Source organism: Palaemon carinicauda, chromosome 22 (genome assembly GCF_036898095.1).
Source record: "Palaemon carinicauda isolate YSFRI2023 chromosome 22, ASM3689809v2, whole genome shotgun sequence".
Classification (NCBI taxonomy): domain Eukaryota; kingdom Metazoa; phylum Arthropoda; class Malacostraca; order Decapoda; family Palaemonidae; genus Palaemon; species Palaemon carinicauda.
The window spans coordinates 66,164,206-66,184,805 of NC_090746.1; the positions used below are offsets into that span (position 1 = coordinate 66,164,206).

Here is a 20,600-nt window from a genome sequence, read left to right on the forward strand (position 1 = left end):
GAAAGGAAGGGGGTGCCGATCTAGGTACCCGGTGGACCTCCTTCCCCATTACTACTATGACGCCATTCCTTTTCTTGTAGCTCTCTAAGCAAGTTGTGCTCCCGTTAACCTGGTGTTTTGTTACAAGTCATTGGAATATTCATCATGCAATCTCCAGCATTTTCATCCTTTGGAAAGTTGAGTGTTAATTCTTTCTTGTGTATAATTTCAGTCTCCCTTTTCACAGTTAAATTTCTATAATTTGAGTGTGTTTAGATGAGCCTTGCCCAGACCGGAGGCAGCCTTTTTACGACTGCAGTCGCCCATTACTATTGCATTTTATTTAGTCAGTAGGGCGACAATTCCCGGTATTAAGCTATAATTTTAGCTATTTAGGCAAATTATACAAGTGGTGATCTTGCATACTTGAATTTTATTCCTCTTCCTATTATGTGGCTTTACTGATCGTATGCCGCGGGAGGCCCGGGGGTACCAAACCTTGGCCAGGGATCCTACCAGAGCGAGACTACTCTCGCTCATATATACGTTAGTAAAGTAATCCCCCACGTTTATCCTCACCCTATCGTTTCTTATTGATTCGGATGAGAATTTACATTCTCTAGAATCTATAGATAAGTTACGATATACATTCTTTCTTAGAGAAAAGAAGCTAAACCCTTCCTTCCTCCTTGAATGCCGCCGCCCCTACAGGCGGCAACCACTCTTTCTTCATTGCCGTCTAGTAGAACAGAGTTCTTGCCACCTCCAGCTTTGAATTAGATAGTAATTAACTCGGGGTGCCCTTGTCTTGCCGCCAACGATGTCTCCAGCAAAGGAACCATGTTTCCTCTGCCGCCGACAATGTCGTCAGCACAGGAAGCCATACTTCCTCAGTTTACTGTTGAAGGTAGGTGGTATACCTGCCGCCACCTCTCATTTCAGTGAACTATAAGACCTTACCCTTCCCCCTTCTGTCCTTTAGTGTCGTCATAGCCGGCACAATACTCTTTCACCTGTATTCTGACAGTCATCCTGGCTTGCTAGGTTAACTGCGTTAACGGCTGGTGCCCTACCGGCAGCAGTTAGTTCAGCCGCCTCAGCACCTTCCCCCTTACTTCCTTCCTTCACAGGAAGTGAATATTATTGGGGGAAAGATTGAGCCGGTCCTGACAGCAGCCGTTGGGAAACCTAACATTCTTTGGGAAGTCCACAGCCCTCCCTTGGACTGCCATACACAATTGTTGCTGGCGGCGGCAGACCTTTTGTGGATGACTGGAAGCCAGAATCAGACAGATTCTTATCCCTTCCATTGGAACTCTCATTCTAGCAAGGAGACAGTAGGCAGCCTGATAGTCCTCCTATACTTCTAATTTTTATGTTAACCATAATACTGTAATAGGAATCTCTCCTTCCTCAGTGCTTTCTTTCTCTCTATCAGTTAGAGCCGCCAGGTACTAACCTAATCCAGGCAGTGCCGCCGGCTAATTACAGTATACAACTATACAGTAGTACATATGTTTTCTAACATACAGTGAACCCTCGTTTATCGCGGTAGATAGGTTCCAGACGCGGGCGCGATAGGTGAAAATCCGCGAAGTAGTGACATCATATTTACCTATTTATTTAACATGTATATTCGGACTTTTAAAACCTTCCCTTGTACGTAGTACTGTTAACAAACCACCCTTTAATGTACAGAACACTTAATGCATGTACTACAGCACCCTAAACTAAAACAGGCACAAATATTAAAGGCGATTTTATATCATGCGTTTCCTAAACACCTAAAAAGCACGATAAAAAATGGCAACCAATGTTTTGTTTACGTTCATCTCTGATCATAATGAAGAAACAAACTCATTTAGTGTACACATATATGTATAGGTTAGTTTTTGCATCGATTATATTGATTATACAGTACTGTATGTTGATTTTTTTATTACCAATGTTTTAGTTTACGTATTTTTCTTAGGACTTCCAAATGAAATCTTTTTCTTTATGACGCCGCCTGAAACGATGGCGTGTACGCTCAGTAAACAACCACGCTCAGAACAAACAAGGCATTTAACGCGCATGATGATAGTGATAAATAATGATACAGTACATACAGTATTTACAGTAAAAGCATTTACAAAATATGTTACCTTACAAATATAAATTATACAGTATTGTACGTAGCAAAGCAGGAAAACAATTTACGAGAGAGAGAGAGAGAGAGAGAGAGAGAGAGAGAGAGAGAGAGAGAGAGAGAGAGAGAGAGATTGTTTTACGTACGTAAATGTAAATTTTAAACAAAAAAAATATGATAGGTTACAACATGTAGACTTTTAAAACCTTCCCTTTAACTTAATGCATACAGTACGTACATTACTAAACTATAAAACAGGCAGTAAGAATATTAAAGTAAAAAATAAAGATTGTTACTGTACTCACCACGAAAGAAGTTGAAGAAAAACTTGAATGGTGATGGCGATGAATTTGCTGCACAGTAGAAATGATGATGATGAAGCTGATGATGTGTTCTACTGTGCAGTCAATGATAGTATTTTACGTCTCTTCAGACGAAGGTGTCTTTTCCTGGGACACCTCTTCAACTTCTTCCTGGGAAACTTCTTCAATTTCTTCCGAAGGCGTACTAGCAGGAGGAACTGGCTCTTTTTTGCGAGGCTGGAAGAACATTGTGATCGGAAGTTGTTGCCGCTGCTTCTTTTTTCGATCCAAGAGCATCCTGTAGGGAGTCATGATGTCATCGACCTTGTTGGAGAATTGCATCGAGCGAACCATATCCTCGTCCCACTCTTGTAACATTTCTTTCGCCTCCTTGATATGGTTGCAGAACTTGGCAAGCCGTTCTAATGTTAAGCCCGTTTCTTCGACATTTTCTTGGGTCTCTTCCTGGGTATCACTCTCTTCCTCACTTGCCGATTTCGTCAGGTCTTCGAGGTCTGCGTCAGTTAGGGGCTGGGAATGGCAGTCCAACAACTCGTCGACGTCTTCAGTCGTCATGTCGCCAAACCCGTCACCTCCAATTATGGCAGCCAACTGCACAGATTTCCGTATTGCAGAGTGTTGGATTTCCGACGGAGTAAATCCCTTGTCGTCGTAAACAATATCGGGCCACAACTTCTTCCAGCTCGCATTCACGGTTGCAGGTTTCATCTCTTGAAGTGCCTTCTGAATATTCTGCAGGCACGTGGCTATGGTGTACTGCCGCCAGTACGGCTTCAAGTTGAAATCTTGATCCTCGTCATCTTGGGCAGCATCCACACACGCAACGAGGTCCGCCAAGGTATTCTTCGTGTAGAGGGCCTTGAACGCCCTGATAACCCCCTGGTCCATCGGTTGAATTAATGACGTGGTGTTGGGTGGCAGGAACTCAACCTGAACGCCCTCACGCGACAGGTCAGTTGCGTGTCCACCAGCGTTATCCATAAGGAGAAGGATCTTGAATGGCAAGCCCTTCTCTAAGAGATATTGACTGACTTGCGGGATGAAACACTGGTGGAACCAGTTGGAGGTCAGCATCTTCGTAATCCATGCTTTTGGATTATGCATCCAGTACACGGGAAGGAGATTCTTATTTTTATTTTTCAAAGCGCGAGGATTTTTCGACTTATAAATAAGCCCCGGCTTTAACAAAAATCCAGCAGCATTGCCACACATCACGAGGGTAACGCGATCCTTGAATGCCTTAAAGCCAGAGGCTTTGGCTTCCTCTTTGAACAGGAAAGTTCGCGACGGCATTCTCTTCCAAAACAAGCCAGTCTCATCCATATTAAAGACTTGTTCCGGCTTGTATCCACCTTCGGCGATAATATTCTTGAACGTCTGGTTCACGTAAGTTTCAGCAGCGGCAGTGTCAGCGGAAGCAGACTCCCCATGCAGGGAAACGCTTTTCAGGGCGAAGCGTTTCTGAAACTTCGCGAACCATCCTTTGCTTGCGGAAAAACGTTTCTGAGGCTGGGAATCAGTGGATGTCCCTGGTTGAGGATCATCTGCATCATCATCATCTTCAGCATGGTTGCCGTCGTCGTCTTTAGGTTCCTTTGCAGCAAAATTCTCATATAAACTCAAAGCCTTTGTTTGGATGGTGTTCGTATCCAACGCTATGTTCTTCTTCCGGCAGTCGGCAATCCACACAGCTAAAGCACCTTCCATGCGTACGATCGTTTTATTACGCGTTGTAACGACTCGCTTCGCTGATCTGCTAAAGGTGATTGCAGCCGTCTTTCTAATGTTCGCCTCGTCCTTTTTGATATAGCGAACGGTGGATTCGTTGATGCCAAAATGGCGGCCGGCGGCCGCGTAACTTCTACCATCTTTTAACATGTCGAGAAGCGTAACCTTCTCAGCTATCGTCATCATCCTTCGGTGGCGTTTAGGCTCACTACCAGCCTTACTAGAAGCAGAACGCTTGGGAGGCATTGTACAGTAGGATTTAACAGAAAGTTCAACAAAAAGTTCAACTTAAAACAGTCGCACACAGCACAGATTAAACTTCACAAACTTAAGAACGTCTACTCAGCGATACGCGGTAACAGAGAGTGGACGATCCAGCCCCGCGAGAACTTTGATGCTGCGGGTAGGAGATGCGGGCAAAACACCAATCACAGGCTAGATAACAAAACTTGAGTTCTGATTCGTCATTTATCAGCGCTTGAACCAATCACAACCCGTCTTACAGTACTATGATGCGTTGGTTACTCATAGAAGATGCCCCGCGCATACTGAACGTACGTAGATTAAGTACAATACCGTAATAATAATAAATAATGATAATAATACTGTACAGTAATAATAATAATAATAATGATAATAATAATAACAATAATAATTTTATTAACAACAACAACAATAATAATAATAATAACAATAATAATAAAAATTTACGTACGCTATTTTACGCCTCTCTCTCTCTCTCTCTCTCTCTCTCTCTCTCTCTCTCTCTCTCTCTCTCTCTCTCTCTCTCGTACGCTTATTCGAAATGTGATTTTTGCAACAAAGAATATTATTGGATGCAGTACTGTACTGCGTACGTATACATACAAAAGATTCATGGAAAAGAAGCACATCCATTACAGTACACACCATTCTAATATGGTATGACTGCATCTGATTTGCGTTTCATGTTCGATTTAATTTTACTACGTACTGAATTATCGTATGATCACATTCTCTTTTCGTGTTTTATTTCTTTCTGTGCTGAATTATATATCATATGTAATGCAATGAACAATCAGTAAGAGCAGATATTACTAATTACAGTATTAATGGAATTACAGGTAACAAAATATCGTATTTGGGGGTCTTCAGATTTCGCAGTATTTTCGAATTTTCCGGAAAATCCGCGATATGTATATATATATATGGGTTATGGAAAAACCCCGCGAAGTGGTGAATCCGCGATTGTCGAACCGCGAAGTAGCGAGGGTTCACTGTACTCTGTTCCTGTCGCAGTCTATTGTTGGGACTACAATTTTATGTTGAGGCTGAGTACTCCCTCAACACCCAGATGGTTTATTTTGATCATCAGGACCATAAAAAATCACCGATCAGTGTACAGTAAATATATACTACAGGTAGATAATGTTAGTATAGACACTTACTAACTCTACTCGAGTTTACTCCTACCTTGTATTCTCCCTATCAGGGAAACTAAATACTGTATTAATTACTGACAGAGGTTTCAGCAATGGCCTGGGAGGGGAAACACAGATATGTGTCTTTTCTACTTCCTTTCAAGCTTACTATCCTAAGCTACCATAAACGATAGTAATAGCTATTGTTGATAAAAATTGTATGCTTTTATATCAGTGATATAAAAAATTATATACTCATTGAGCCCCTTTTCCTTTACAGGAGGAGCCAATGGAGAAGTGTGCAGCCTTAGCCTGCAACCACAAAGGCAAAGACTTTTGTGGCCACACAAAGTGCAGGACTCATACCCCCTGCTTCATCATGTCGGGAGTCCTCAAGTATTGGGACCCGAAGGGTTGCCCCACCTGTTCGACCCTGCTGGCCAACGGCTTCGTAGAAGCTCCCTCAGTCAACATAGAGACTAGGGATACAACGAGGGTGACCCTTCGCAAATGGGTAAGTAGATTCCAAAAGAACTTTCAGGGACCGTACATACCAGACGACTCCCTAAGGTGCCTACTGTTCCCCAAGGCTCTACCAAATGTGGTGGTGCCCCAGGAACAGGTCCACTCTTCCCTCATACAACTGAAGATCGACGCTGACATTGATAAGGCACTGGAAGACATGAACTTACACCAAGAAAGGACGTCAGAAGTGTCCATTGACACTGAGAAGGACCTACTACAAGGAGGCCCTGAAGAAAACGTGGAACATCCACAAGCAGAGGAAGAACGATACGTTTCAACGGCAACCGAAGACCCCCAGTTCGCCATGACGGCATACCAACCTATGCCATCAACTTCTTCAATCCCAACTCCACAACCAGTGGCACGTGCCGACAAGAACGAAGCGATCCTCATTTCGATTCAACAGATGATGGAGTTGTTCCAAAAGGAACAAGAGACGATGAGAGAATCACTCGGGCAGCAACAGATACTGTTGCAGGAGAGGGCGGACCGCCCTGGATCTACCAAGGGCTCCACTAAGAAGCCCCTTAAAGTGTTGAATCTCTCTCACCGCTCCAAAACCAACCCCTGGAGGTACGTGGAGCATATGCCCATGATGAATGGGAAACTTTTCGTCTCGGAGAAGTTGGGGACCAAACAGATTGAAGATCTTAAGTTGTGGCCTAACTTTTTAGCTTACCCAGAATGTTGCGTGAGACTGCAGGATGAACATGCAACCCGTGAGGAAACGGTACCCCAAGAGGTCATTGTCTTCAAGCATGACAAGGCGCAAGCCATCCTCCTGAAAACCTTGAAAGAAGCCGGGTGCACTAACTCCAAAGTCTCAGCACTGAGCAAGAGACATCCCAGCCTTCTTGCTCCTTCCTCCATCTCTTTCCCCTTTTCGGAGAAAGCACTAGACTTTGCCGTCAAGGCAGTCGACGAGGGCAAACCCTGCTCAACCCTAGAGGAATGCAAACCATTCTCTCTAGCACTGCCTACCTTCGAGGAGAAGTGGAAGGATGTCCACCTAACCTTTTCCGTCTCTAAGTTGGATCCTGAGATAGCAGGCCAGCAGTTCAATGAGAATCTTCCAAAGTTGCCAGACCATCTTCCGAAGAGGGAACAGGAGACGAAGGGGAGACTTGCGGCCTTCCTTTCTCATCAGAACTGCCTGGAAATGAGTGCAGGTATACAGAATGCCCCAGAAATGTTCATTTTCCTGGCTAAGTCTCACATGAGTACCCTTGTGAAAGACTTATATGATTTCCTCAGAGCGAGGAGAGCCTGCAGAGAGTTCATTTTGGCCTCAGTGACCATATGACACGAACCAAGGAAACTGATTACCTCGAACATCTGGGGTAAAGACCTTTTCCCATAGGAAGTGGTCCAAGAGATCATAGCCAGAACAACCACGGAGAACTGGAACCTTCTCCAAAAGTAGGGCATTAGCTCAAACAGGAAATCTTCCTCGGACAGAGGTCCCCAGCCCAAGAATAATAAGGCAAGGAGACCATACAGACCTGCACAACTTTCTGCCGTGACTATGACCATGATGCCTCAGACCACTTTCCAGATGGTCCCTCAACAACTGGTAGCACAGTTGCCAGTGTTTAACCCCATCTTTGAGAGGCAGTCGACTTCCTTTCGCCTTAGTCAGAAAGGAAATGGCCCTAAGAGAAGTTCGCCCCTAAGTTCGCCCCGGGCTGAGTAGGACCTGGTCACGGAAACAAATCCATAGGACCCCCCATCCAAAGAGGGGTTCCAGGTAGGAGGCAGACCGTATTACTTTCGGGATCGCTGGACCTTCGATCCCTGGGCTCACAGCCTATTAACGAATGGATTCGGATGGAAATGGAACAGAACTCCACCCTGTTTTCAAGAATTCTTCCAACACTCCACCCCCTCGTTAGAAGAATATACCTCAGAACTCTTGAACAAGAAGGTAATAAGGAAAGAGAAGTCAAACAAATTCCAGGGAAGGCTGTTTTGTGTTCCCAAGAAAGATTCAGACAAATTCAGAGTCATTTTAGACTTGTCTCCACTCAACAAGTTCATCTAGAACAGGTTCCGGATGCTTACTTGTCAACACATAAGGACCCTTCTACCAAAAAGGGGGTGCGCAGTCTCAATAGACCCAGCAGATGCTTACCGGCATCTTCTATCGAGCCGCCCTTTCTCCTCCTACCTAGGATTCAAGCTACAGAAGAAGTGTATCATCAGAGCAATGCTCTTTGCACTGAACACAGCCCCTAGGATATTCGCGAAGCCGCCAGACACAATCGTCCAGCAGCCACACTCCGAAGGAGTGCAAGTACTAGCATATCTAGACGATTGGCTGGTATGGGCAGCATCCAAGACTACTTGTCTGTAGGCAGCCAACAAGGTGGTTCAGTTCCTGGAACGCCGGGCCTTCAAGATCAATCGCAAGAAGTCTCGCCTTCCTCCAGCTCAGAAGTTCCAATGGCTAGGAATCCAATGTGACTTAAAGTCACACCACTTCTCCATTCCATCCAAGAAGAGGAGAAAGATAGAGGGATCTGTCAAGAGACTAAACCGTCACAAGAGGCTTTCAAGACGCCAACAGGAAAGAGTATTGGGCTCTCTCCAGTTTGCGGCAGTGATAGACGCGGTGCTAAAAGCACGTCTAAAAGATGCGTCAGAAGTCTGGAGAAGATACGCATCAAACGCTCGAATAAATCAATCAAGGTTAACCCCGAACCTGTTGCGCACGCAGTTAAGGCCGTGGTCAACAGCCAAGAGCCTAGCATGAACAGTTCCACGGCAGCCACCACAACCATCAGTGGTGATTCACACGGACGCCTCCTCGGAAGGATGGGGAGGCAATACTCACAAGAGAAAAGTGCAAGGAAATTGGTCGCACCAGTTCAAAACCTTTCATATCAATGTTTTGGAAGCTCTGGCAGTTTTCCGGACGTTGAAGAAACTATCCCCTCACAGAACAATCTACATCAGATTGGTCCTGGACAACGAAGTGATGGTAAAATGTCTAAATCGACAAGGCTCGAGATCGCCTCACATCAACCATGTGAGATTAGTCACCTTCTACCTGGCAAGGAAGAAGGGATGCCACCTATCAGCAGTTCACCTACAAGGGTTCCGCAACGTGACGGCGGATGCTCTATACAGGCGAAAGCCCATAGAGACAGAATGGTCCCTAGACGCAGACCCATTCTCCTTCACCTCGGAAAAAGACCCGGAACTGCAGACCGACCTCTTCACAACAAGCGACAAGAGACTACCTCGTTACGTAGCCTCTTATATGGACCCTCAAGCAGAGGCGATGGACACCATGTCCCTCGACTGTAACAGGTGGAATCGCATTTACCGTTTCCACCACCCAATCTCCTGCTAAGAGTCCTCGACAAGCTAAGATCCTTCATAGGGACAGCAGCAGTAGTGGGCCCCAAGTGGCCCAAAAGCAAATGGTTCCCTTTAGTCTTAGAGCTGTAACTGAAGCAGTTTTCTCTGCCGGACCCAGTATTATCCCGTCTGGTCCAGAAGTCGACTGTCTACGCTTCATCCTCGAGAACCAACAACCTACATCTCATGATTTTCTCGTCTTAGCGGCGAACAAAGTTTGGAATCTCGAAGGATTAAGTTGACTTCATTGAAGAGTATAAGTCAAGTTCAACTAGGAGACAATATGAATCGTCATGGAAGAAATGGGTTTCCGAAAACGAGGAAACCGACAGAAATATCGATAGATTTGTCTCGCATTCTTTATATTCCTACACGAACAAGGCCTGGCTTCTACTACGATTACCTCATGTAATTCGGCCCTGGCTTGACCACTTCTTTATGCCTTTGGAGTGGACCTCTCTAGTGAAATCTTTAATAAGATCCCAAAAGCATGCGCTAGACTCAAGCCAGCAACCCCACCAAGGCCCATCACGTGGTCCTTGGACAAAGTCTTGCACTATGCTTCGAACCTAGACAATGAGAATTGTACTCTAAAGGATCTAACACAGAAAGTCATTTTTCTGTTTGCAATAGCCTCAGGGGCTAGAGTTAGTGAAATAGTGGCCTTATCCAGAAACGAAGGCCATATTCAGTTCTTAGACACAGGGGAACTGAACCTCGTTCCTGATCCTGAGCTACCCACCAAGAGGTGGGGTCCTTGGAGAATCTTCCCACTGAAGGAAGATACCTCTCTGTGCCCAGTAGAGTGTCTTAAGGTCTATCTTCAAAGAACTTCAGACTTCAAGGGAGGACAGCTCTTCAGAGGCGGAACCTCAGGATCAAACCTATCCCTAAGACAACTGAGAGCAAAGCTCACCTACTTTATAAGCAGAGCGGATCTTGACAGTACACCCGCAGGTCACGATCCAAGAAAAGTTGCTTCTTCGTTGAACTTCTTTCAACATATGGACTTTGAAAGACTCCGCTCATACACAGGGTGGAGGTCATCCAGGGTCTTCTACAAACATTATGCAAAGCAAGTACATGAAATAAAACATTTTGTGGCGGCGGCGGGTAGTGTTATAAAACCCGTCGTCTAGTACTGCAATAAACAGTGAACTGTTTTGGGACTTGACAGTGCATCGGGTGCATGGATACACTTACCTTCTAGTGTAAATCACAACGATGATTAACATACTGTTCCATATAGGTGCATATCTGACCAATAACACCTGTGCCGAGTGAAGGTTTGCGTCACTGTGTTTATGCATTCCCAAAATCTGTACAAGTCAGAAAGATTTGTTTTCACATCTCCATTGAGTGGCATTATTCCGATAGTGAAATTGCATATTTGTTTTCTATAAGAGAAAATATGGACCCTGATGTGTTTTAATGCTGGATCAGATTCATGCCCTATTTAATGTAACTACATTTGATAATGTAGTTGCAAGGTAAAAACTAAAACGTATCTGCGTCTGATTACTGCTATCTCAGTTGCAGACAAACAAAACATGCTAAAGTTTTAATTAAGCCCTAGAAGGACCAACATATTTGTGTCTGATTACTGCTATCTCAGTTGCAGACAAATAAAACATGCTAGAGTTTTAATTAAGCCCTAGAAGGACCCAGAACTTGAAATAAGGATACAAATTTCCAAGGCAAGTGAAAGGTAATCTCTAAAGTTTTACCTAAAGTTCCTGTGGAAATTCAAACCTTGAATCCTTATTTTCTATGTCGACACTTTCCCTGCAGGGGGCAGAAACACTAAACCAGTTCCACGCTTAGTGGAAATGACAGTCAACTGGAATTTCACATACAGGTCTAGCAGACCAGATAAGGAAATCCATTCAAGGTAGAAGGCACATACACAAACCCACAGCTATAGTAATTTCAAGTTAATTCCCTAGTATGCTTCCATCAGGACGACTTGGCCTGAGCCCAAAAAACGGATTTTGAGCAAAGCGAAAAATCTATTTGTTCCAACACGAGTACTTACCTAGAACTACTTTCTTAGGAGTTACTGGTAACTCTTCCCAACCGACCAGAATTTTGTGTAGTTTACCCTATTCCCGTTTTCTATGGGGGTAACCTCAGGCAGAGTGATACACGCCCTGAGGCGACCCAGGGTCGGATAGCGTGCTAGCTCAGGTCGTGCTCCTCAGTAAGTTTCTGGTCGCGACGTGATTACCATCTCGCCGCGCTCTCTTACCCTGTGCGACCCTTTGTGTCTACCACGCTTTTCCCACGTTTCCATATCCTCATCCTTTCCTCTGTGTCCCTTGGTGTCTTAGTGTTGCGTTATGGAGCATCCCCGCCTTTGCCCTGGGCCTGTGGCCGGGAAATCTTTTGGGGCTCTCCTTTCCAAGCCCGAGGTTGATCCCCACTCGCTGTGTTCGTCGTGTAGGGGCAAGGTGTGCTCCCCTACCACCACATGTTCGGAGTGCGAGTCCTGGAACGAGATCCAGTGGGTCCTCTACGGCACGAAGAAGAAGGCGGCCAAGAAGTCGCCTAAGAAAGCCAACGTGTCTTCTTCATTGGTGTCGCCAGATGCCTCGTCGGAACGGGGCTCCCTTCCATCTTCCCCTACCCAGAGTAGGGGACGAGGTAAGTCCGTTGCGGGGAAGTGGCCCATTGCCCTTCCCCAGGAGTCTGAATTGCCCGGGGGGGGGGGGAGGATTCTGGTGTTATTCAGGCATGTGAGGGGCCTGAGGGAGGTGCGGAAGTGTGTTCGGGAGACGAGGTCCTGGTGCCTACAGGGCCCGTCTCTACGGAAGATCCTATGTGGGGGAAGTCGGGTGCTACCTCTTCCCCAGCGTCATGGGTTTGCGTTTCAGGTGCTTCAGCTGGCTGGGGGAGACGCCGAGAAAGAAGGCTCATCAAATTCGGACCCCGCCGCTTGGGATCCCCCTAGGACCCCCTTCAGGTCACCCTTTAGACTAGAGGAGGAGTTCGATCAATGGTTCGCCCGTAAGAAGGTTCCCTGGTCTCCCCCAGCGCCCTCGTCATCTCTCCCGCCCGCCTTTCTTCAGCCCTCGACACCAGAGAATCGACGTGGAGTCCCCCCTGCTGAGTTGGACGTCTCAGGCGATTCGGCGGATTCCCTCTCCTCCTCTTCGTCATCCTCGTCCTCGGACTCATCATCGTCGGAGGACGAAGCCACGAAGTCCACGAAGAGGAAGCGGGAGAGGTCCCGGAAGAAGAAGTAGTCCCGCTCCCATTCCAGACAAAGCAAGGAGGAGTCCAAGCCCTCCAAGAAGAAGGCTAAACGGAGTAGATCGAAGGAGTGGGTAAACATCACGGTACCCCGGAGCGAGCTGTTTAAGGTTACCACAGCCGCGGCCGCTTCCGGTCGGCTCCCTAGGGCCTCATCTCCACCGTCTCACCCCTCCTTCTCCTCCTACAGACCAGAGTTCCGTCAGGGGAGGTCGAACCAAGCCCCCTGTGACGTACCTAAGTCCACGAAGGCCTCCGCTACATCAACCCAACGGAGGGAGGCGCTTCACCAGACGGAAGGCGTGGCGTCAGCCGCGGGTACCTTGGGGGACTTCAATAAGCACCAAGGGCGTCCGGCGGTCCGAAATAATCCCACTGACTAATCCCATGACGGATACCTTCGCCTCTGCGGGTCCGCCCGTGCCATAGGCAGGCCCGTCCAACGTTACCCCCCCCCCCACCCACCGTCACGGAAGATACTCGTACGCAGAAACTGGTGACAGAGGCCCTGGTGGAAGGAGGACAGTGCTCTTCGGATGACATCTATCAGAAAGTATTGGCCCTCACAAGGCGGCACCATCGGCTAGATGAGCCCAAGCCCTCGGCGGAACAGACCTGGCTCTCCGGACTCAGTAGGCTTTTGGAGAATCCTGTACAGCAGAAGCCTTTCTTAGCTCTCCCTCTAGCTCCTGACGTCAAGCTTGGGATGGAGCACATCGATAAGTACTTGGCCGGCCTGGCAGATGCCCCTAGGAGCCAGAGTTCCTCGAAACTTCTCCCTGGTCTTAGGACGCAGAAGAGGTTCTACGTACCAGAAGGTCGTCGTGGAGGGCCCCGCGCGGTTGAGTCAGCGATAACCACGTTGAACCAGGGTGCCGCAGAAGACAGGGCATCCACGGCCCCAGTGTGCTTTTCCCCTACAGAGACTTCCATGATGGAGGACATGGCTCAAGATTTGGTATACGTGTCCTCCTGGTTAGAGTGGTGGGCCTGCACTTTAGTGGGTTTTCAGTCATCACATGATCTCTCCCTCCCGGAGAACCAATCCTTGTTGAAAGAGTTGATCAGCTCAGGGGGCAAAGCCCTTAAATTTTTGTCATATCAATCTCTCTCCCAGACCACCAATTGGGTTCTGCGGAAGAGGGATACAGTCCTCAGCAAGCTAGTGAGGAAACTGCCCGACCGAGAAGCGAGGAAGTTGAGGAATACCTCGATGTGGGACGAGTCGATCTTCCCTCTCAAGTTAGTGGAAGAGACAATGGAGAGGGTGAGGAAAATTAAGGACGTGGGAGAGCCTAGGCCTCCCCCCATGAGACGACCAGTGCACAGGAGACCCTCTGTGGACGTCCCTCATTTATCCCATGCATCTCCTACCCAGCCTAGAAGAGAGGCTCCTTCGGCGGCGCCCCCCCCCCCCATGGCGGGATTACAGTGCGGATCCCTGGATAGTGACAGTCCTGAGGGAGGGTTACAGACTGCCCTTCCTAGCAGAACCTCCTCTACTCATTCTGGCCCTACAGGTAGAGTGGTTGATACCCAAGGACTCCTTGAAACGGCCGGCGTTGCAAGAACAGGTGTCGTCCATGATCACCAAAGGAGCATTGGAACCAGTCGAGGACCCCGGCCCGGGGTTCTACAGCAGGCTCTTCCTGGTGGAGAAGGCAATAGGGGGGTGGAGGCCAGTCATAGACCTGTCGGCCCTCAACAAGTTTGTGGCAAAAACCGACTTCAAGATGGACACTGCGAGGACAGTGTTGGCCGCCTTGAGGGAGGGGGACTTCATGATGTCGCTGGATCTCAAGTACGCTTACTTTCAAATCCCCGTTCACCCCTCCAGCAGGAAGTTCCTCAGGATAAAGTGGGAAACCCAAGTCTTGCAATTCAAGACCCTTTGCTTCGGCCTGTCAACAGCCCCTCAGGTGTTCACGAGAGTTTTCACGACGGTCTCCGTATAGGCACACGAGCAGGGCATTCGCCTGATCCGATACCTGGACGATTGGTTGCTTCTTTCAGCCTCAAGGGAAGAACTGAGGGAGCAAGGCGTGAAGTTGCTCCGTCTCTGCAAAGAATTGGGTATCACAGTCAACGTAGAAAAATCCCAGTTGAATCCCATCACCAGGATGACCTACTTGGGGATGGTCCTGGACACCCGATTGGTGAGAGCCTTCCCCTCATTGGAGAGGTTGGAAAATCTGGAGTGAGTTCTGCAACCCTTCCTGACAGACCAACCCAGGAGGGACAAGGATTGGCAGAAGTTGCTAGGCCACCTAGTGTCGTTAGAGAAGTTAGTGCCCCAGGGGAGACTCAAACTCCGGGCGGTTCAATAGAACCTGAAGGAACACTGGACCCAAGGAAGAAATCCCCACAAAGTAGTTCTGGTTTTCCCAGAAGCGAAGGAAGTTCTACAGTGGTGGATCGACAGAACGAACACCGAGAAGGGGATGCCCTTTGCACCCGACCCTCCAGAGATGCTGTTGTTCACGGACACATCGAAGGAAGGGTGGGGGGCTCACCTACTCGACAAGTCGACAAAAGGAAAATGGTCCCGCTGAGGAAGCAGCGCGACACATAAACATCCTGGAGATGATGACCATGCTGAGGGCGTGTCAAGAATTCGTTCACCTCCTCCGGGGAAACACCGTGGCGTTGATGTGTGACAATGCCACGGTAGTAGCCTACGTAAAGAAGCAAGGGGGTCTAAAGTCAACGGAGCTGTGCGCTCTATCGACGGAACTACTGGAATGGGCTGCAAAGGAAGGGATCAAAATCACAGCAAGGTTCATCCCAGGAAAGAAGAACGTGCTGGCAGACGGCCTCAGCAGAGTAGGCCAGGTGATAGGGTCAGAATGGATTCTACACCCGGGAGTAGCTCGGGCAGTCATCCTGAAATGGGGCTCTCTGGTAGTAGACCTTTTCGCCACACGTCTGAACACCCAGCTCCCCGTGTTCTGTTCTCCAGTCCCAGATCGGTCAGCGGCGTTCGAGGACGCCTTCCAACATCCTTGGGACGACCTCGATGCGTACGCCTTCCCTCCCTTCAGGATGATCAGGCAAGTACTCAACAGAGTGAGAACAACGGCCAACCTACAGATGACTTTGGTAGCTCCTTGGTGGCCGGAGAGAGAGTGGTTCGCAGACCTAAAAGAACTAGCTCCTCTTCCTCCTTGGCCGCTCCCAGACAGGCCAGATTTCCTCCGTCAGCCTCACTTCCAGAAGTTTCACGAAAACCCTCGATTTCTCTGCCTACACTCGTGGAGTTTATCGAGCGGCTCCTGAAGAAGGATGGATACTCATCGAGGACCGCGACGAAGATGTCAGGTTACCTAAGGCGTTCCTCATATCACAGTTTACCAGGCAAAATGGGCAGTCTTCTCAAAATGGTGCACTTCCCGGGATATCAAACCCTTGAGGGCTTCGATTCATGACATAGCGGACTTCCTGGTGTACCTCAGAGACGATGTGGGCACTTCCATTCCAGCCATAAAAGGGGTACGAGCAGCATTAGGTCAGGTCTTCCTCCTAAAAGGCATTGACTTAGGAGCCTCCCGACACATCTCGATGCTCATCAGGAGTTTTGAGCAGTCATGTCCCCCCCAGGAGGTGAGGGTACTGCAGTGGGACCTAGCTAGAGTACTCAAAGCCCTGTCAGAACTGCCCTTCGAGCCCCTCAAGGACATCCTGGATAAGGAACTCACCCTCAAAACAGTCTTCCTCTTGGCCCTGGCTTTGGCAAAGAGAGTTAGTGAGTTACACGGACTATCGTACGAAGTCTCACACTCAAAGGGGTGGCGAGAGGCTTCATTTAAGTTCGTCCCTAGTTTTGTGGCCAAAACACAGAACCCGGCTTGTTGGGATCCTCGATTCGAGGGTTTTTCGGTGCCAGCAATCCCTCGGTCAGACAACCCAAAGGACTTGCTCTTATGCCCTGTTAGAGCAGTAAGGAAATACCTGGAAAGGACATCCAAGCTCCGTCCTGAGATCAAGAGTTTATTCGTCTCGACAGGACGTGTGAAGAAACCAGTCTCCAAGAATTCAATCTCCTTCTGGCTATGCCTAGTGATCAAGAGGGCTTACGACATCTCAGGAACCCCTCTCTCAGGCAAACCAAGGCCTCATGATATTAGGGGTCTTAGCAAAATCCTGAAGGCGGGCACTTGGTCCAGACAGTCCATGTTCACGGAGCACTACCTGAAGGACTGTTCAAGGAAATCCTTGGACGGGTTCGCCCTTGGTCCCGTCATTTCGGCCCTTCAAAATATCTAAGGTCATAGCCCCGGGGAAGCCGTAGGCGGTAAGCCCAAAAGACACACGTTCATCCCTTACCTTCCCCCTATCATCTTTCCCCTGGCCCTTGATTCCCTGCGTGGAAGTGACTCAGAACACCTTAGCTACCATGGGATACGTCTTCAGCAAGGAATACGCCTTGTACTGTAAGTGTTTTGTACAGAGGTAAGCCACTTAGACATTAAGTTAGCTTTTTGGGTAGTTTCCCCTATTTTCGTACGTTTTCTAGTAGTGGTCATCGGAACCTAGTCTCCTATCTAGGTTCCTTTCCCCTCGTGCTTCCAGCCTTCGATTTCTAGTCCCTGCAGGACACTCCCACCTCCTAAAGTTTAAGTCTCCTAAGAAAGTAGTTCTAGGTAAGTACTCCGTGTTACAACAAATCACAAATTTTTAAGTAATTTGTATTTTTCCTAACATACTTACCTAGAACTACTTTCGGGTTATGGCCCACCCATCCTTCTCCGAGGGCCCTGCAGGTCTGAGGAGAACCTTTCTGATGAAACTTACTGAAGAGCACGACCTGAGCTAGCACGCTATCCGACCCCAGGTCACCTCAGGGCGCGTATCACTCCGCCTGAGGTTACCCCCATAGAAAATGGGAATAGGGTAAACTACACAAAATTCTGGTCGGTTGGAAAGAGTTATCAGTAACTCCTAAGAAAGTAGTTCTAGGTAAGTATGTTAGGAAAAATACAAATTGCTTAAAAATTTGTAATTTTTAGGTGAGAGTGCCGTGTCGTCCTGATAGACCCACCCTTTTGCTGACCCCTCCCAAAAAGGGGCAGTAGCTGTAGTAAACGACACCTTGTGGTAACAGGGGATTTTGAGGAGGGAGAAGTCTAATTGGAAAGGGATCTCTGGTAGTGGTATCACTCGCCCCACTTTTAAAACCGACACCCTTTACGGGTGAGCGAGCTGGATATATTCCTAGCATTCCATGCAACTTTTTTCTCTGGTATATTTAGCAGTATTTATACCTTTTAAATGGTGCTTTAAGGAGCATCTCACTGGGCGACACAGGTTCCTCGCCCAGAAATGAATATCCATCAAGAATAGAAGCAAGAGTAAGCACCTGTTGGTTCTACTTCTTTCAACCTTATTTGTCCCATTGTATAGTATGGTCGGTCTTGCTGCTCAGGTCAACTTTTTCTATCTATTTCTATTCATTATGATTCAATACTGTGCAAATCAGAGAATGTTAGGTAAATTTTCCATTATGCTTGGCACCACAAAGCCCTAGTTTAAATCTGTTGTTGCAGTAGGGTATTAGGCATAACTGAATGCTTATATGGTTGCTAAATAAAAAATGAGGCAGAAAGCTGGGTTTGACAATGTGTTTAGTGAAGCATAACCTTTATTAGAGATTTAAATTTTTACCAGTTTATGTAAGCAAGTTTTCCCGTTTCATGAGAAAACTATATAAATTTACCTTGTGTATATGAGAATTAATTTTAATGTGTTTTGTATCAAAAAGAGTGGAAATATGAAGTAAAGAATAATTTACTCTGTTGCAAAAGCAAGTTAATTATTGTTTATAATGATGATAATGAAATAATTTTTACTAATAATAGGTTTAAAAAGTTTCTAAATTCACATACGTATCTTTTTAGATTCTTCAACATTTTTATTGTTCCTTGTGTGTTATGTTTTTACTTCTTATGATATCAAGAGAATGTTTTTTTCCAGTGCCATTACCAGAGGAAGAGAGCCTCCAAGAAGAAATTCTGCCAATAAAGTCACATAAGACAGGACCAAAAAGAACCAAGCTGCTGAACATCATATCAGATGCAAACATCAACAAATTTGGAACATTGCATAACTCGGTACGTCAAAAGTTTGGTTCTGGGTATATTGCCTCATCCTATGCAGTATAAAATAAAGATTAGATTTGTGAATCTTACCTTTGAATAGTTAATACCCTAATAATTCAGAAGTACTAACTTTATGTCCTCAATTAAATATTTGCTTCTCAATTCCACATACGGCTTATCTGCCACCCACCTGTCGTGTCCCAATCACACAGTAGAGGATAAGGACTACCCGATAACAAAGAATGTGATTCATATTAGTAAAGTTATGCCTTGTGCTTAGATGGGCTGATATATTTCTCTCTTTTTTATCGCTAGAGAGTTATTGGGTCCTTTGACTGGCCAGACAGTACTAAATTGGAGCTCTCTCTCTGGTTATGGCTCATTTGTTCCTGTGCAAAATACAAACCTCCCGCTCTTTACTGAGGAGTATTATTTCAGCTGAAACCAGTCGACAAGCTTTTTGTTGGTGTAACTACCCACCGCTAGTTAGCAGAGGGGGGAGTGGGGTAGGTTAACCCTCCCGCCCACACCAGCACTAGCAACTAACTGCCACTTTTTATTTCGGCTTGGTAGAGTAAAGATGTAGTCTTTCTCTCCCGTCAACCCCTTTTAACCAGTTTTGGTTAAAAGCAACTGGCCTAATGCCTAATAATTTTCCTTTTGAGCTGCCTTCCTTACACGGTTTCCCTGTGCAAGGAAAGTAGCAAGAGTCCTTAGGCCTCTACCTTTGCTGCTCACTCTATGTTTGCTCTGCTTCGTTGGGCAGGCGTGATCAGTGGCTGACAGGAACTCTTTGGAGTGACCACTGATTTGTCACGGGACCTAAGGTGTCAGGAACGAGTTTCGGCTTCATTCCAGAGGTTGTACGGGGCAAGGTCTAAAGATTATTCTATAGATCTTGGTTCGGGGTGCTGTACCTCTACCCGGGTTTACCTAAGTGTTGCACAGTCCAACCTTCTGAGAAAGGACAATGCAATACCCCTCTAAGCGACAGCTCCCTCGTCCGCGAGGTGATGCGCCATCGGAAGGTGGAGTTGATAGATCCTCTTTATCGAGAGGATAGATCTTCTCCAACACCCTTCTGAGCGACAGCTTTTGCCCGCAAGGCGATGCGCCATCAGAAGGAAGAGTTGATCAATCCTCTTTTTGCCGAGAGGAGAGATCTTCTCCAAAATCCTTCTGAGCGACAGCTCCCTCATCCGCGAAGCGATGCGCCCTCGGAAGTAGTTGATCGATTCACTCTTGCAAGATAGGGGATATCTTCTCTAACATTCTCTTTGGAGCAGCAGCTCCCTCGTACGCAAGGCGATGTGGCATCATGAGAAAGAGGTGTTGATCGATCTTCTTGTCAAAAGGTATCAGACTCACAGCGGAACTTGGATTCATCCATGCCCTATCCTTGCTCTTCGGTACTTGGCTACAATTGGCTTATGTAATTGCTTACAATTCTTACTCATCGCCACTGTACACTGAAGGTGCAAAAGGGAGCCACAAGTCGATTATTTTATTTCTCTTAACATTTGAGCTTGTAGATTTATATTTCTAATCATGGTAAAAGGATGAATTGTATAAAAACCAAGGTTTAACAAGTGTTGCATCAAAGCAGCCACTGCTCAGGCACCAGGGTCCAGTACTGGTAAACAAACAGTTTCCTTTTCAGATATTGTATACTTGGCACAGAAGTCTACCATAGGTTTATCCCCACTTTTTCCAAATTGTTGATATATTTAAGGATGAAAAGTCCATTTGATTGGAAAGAGTGAATTCTTCATGCCTAATTGATGCGCCTAAATGGTCATCCTTCGGG

The 20,600-nt window shown here is 46.9% G+C and overlaps 1 protein-coding gene across 7 annotated transcripts in view; it reads left to right on the forward strand.

Annotated features, from left to right (window-relative positions):
* LOC137616496 (uncharacterized) overlaps positions 1-20,600 on the forward strand; it is a 249,094-nt gene that overhangs the window by 128,194 nt on the left and 100,300 nt on the right. For all 7 annotated transcript variants that reach the window (XM_068346317.1, XM_068346311.1, XM_068346313.1 and 4 more), the window contains one exon: positions 18,669-18,805. In XM_068346317.1, the coding sequence (XP_068202418.1) occupies positions 18,669-18,805 (137 nt within the window). The remainder of the gene's footprint in view (positions 1-18,668; positions 18,806-20,600) is intronic.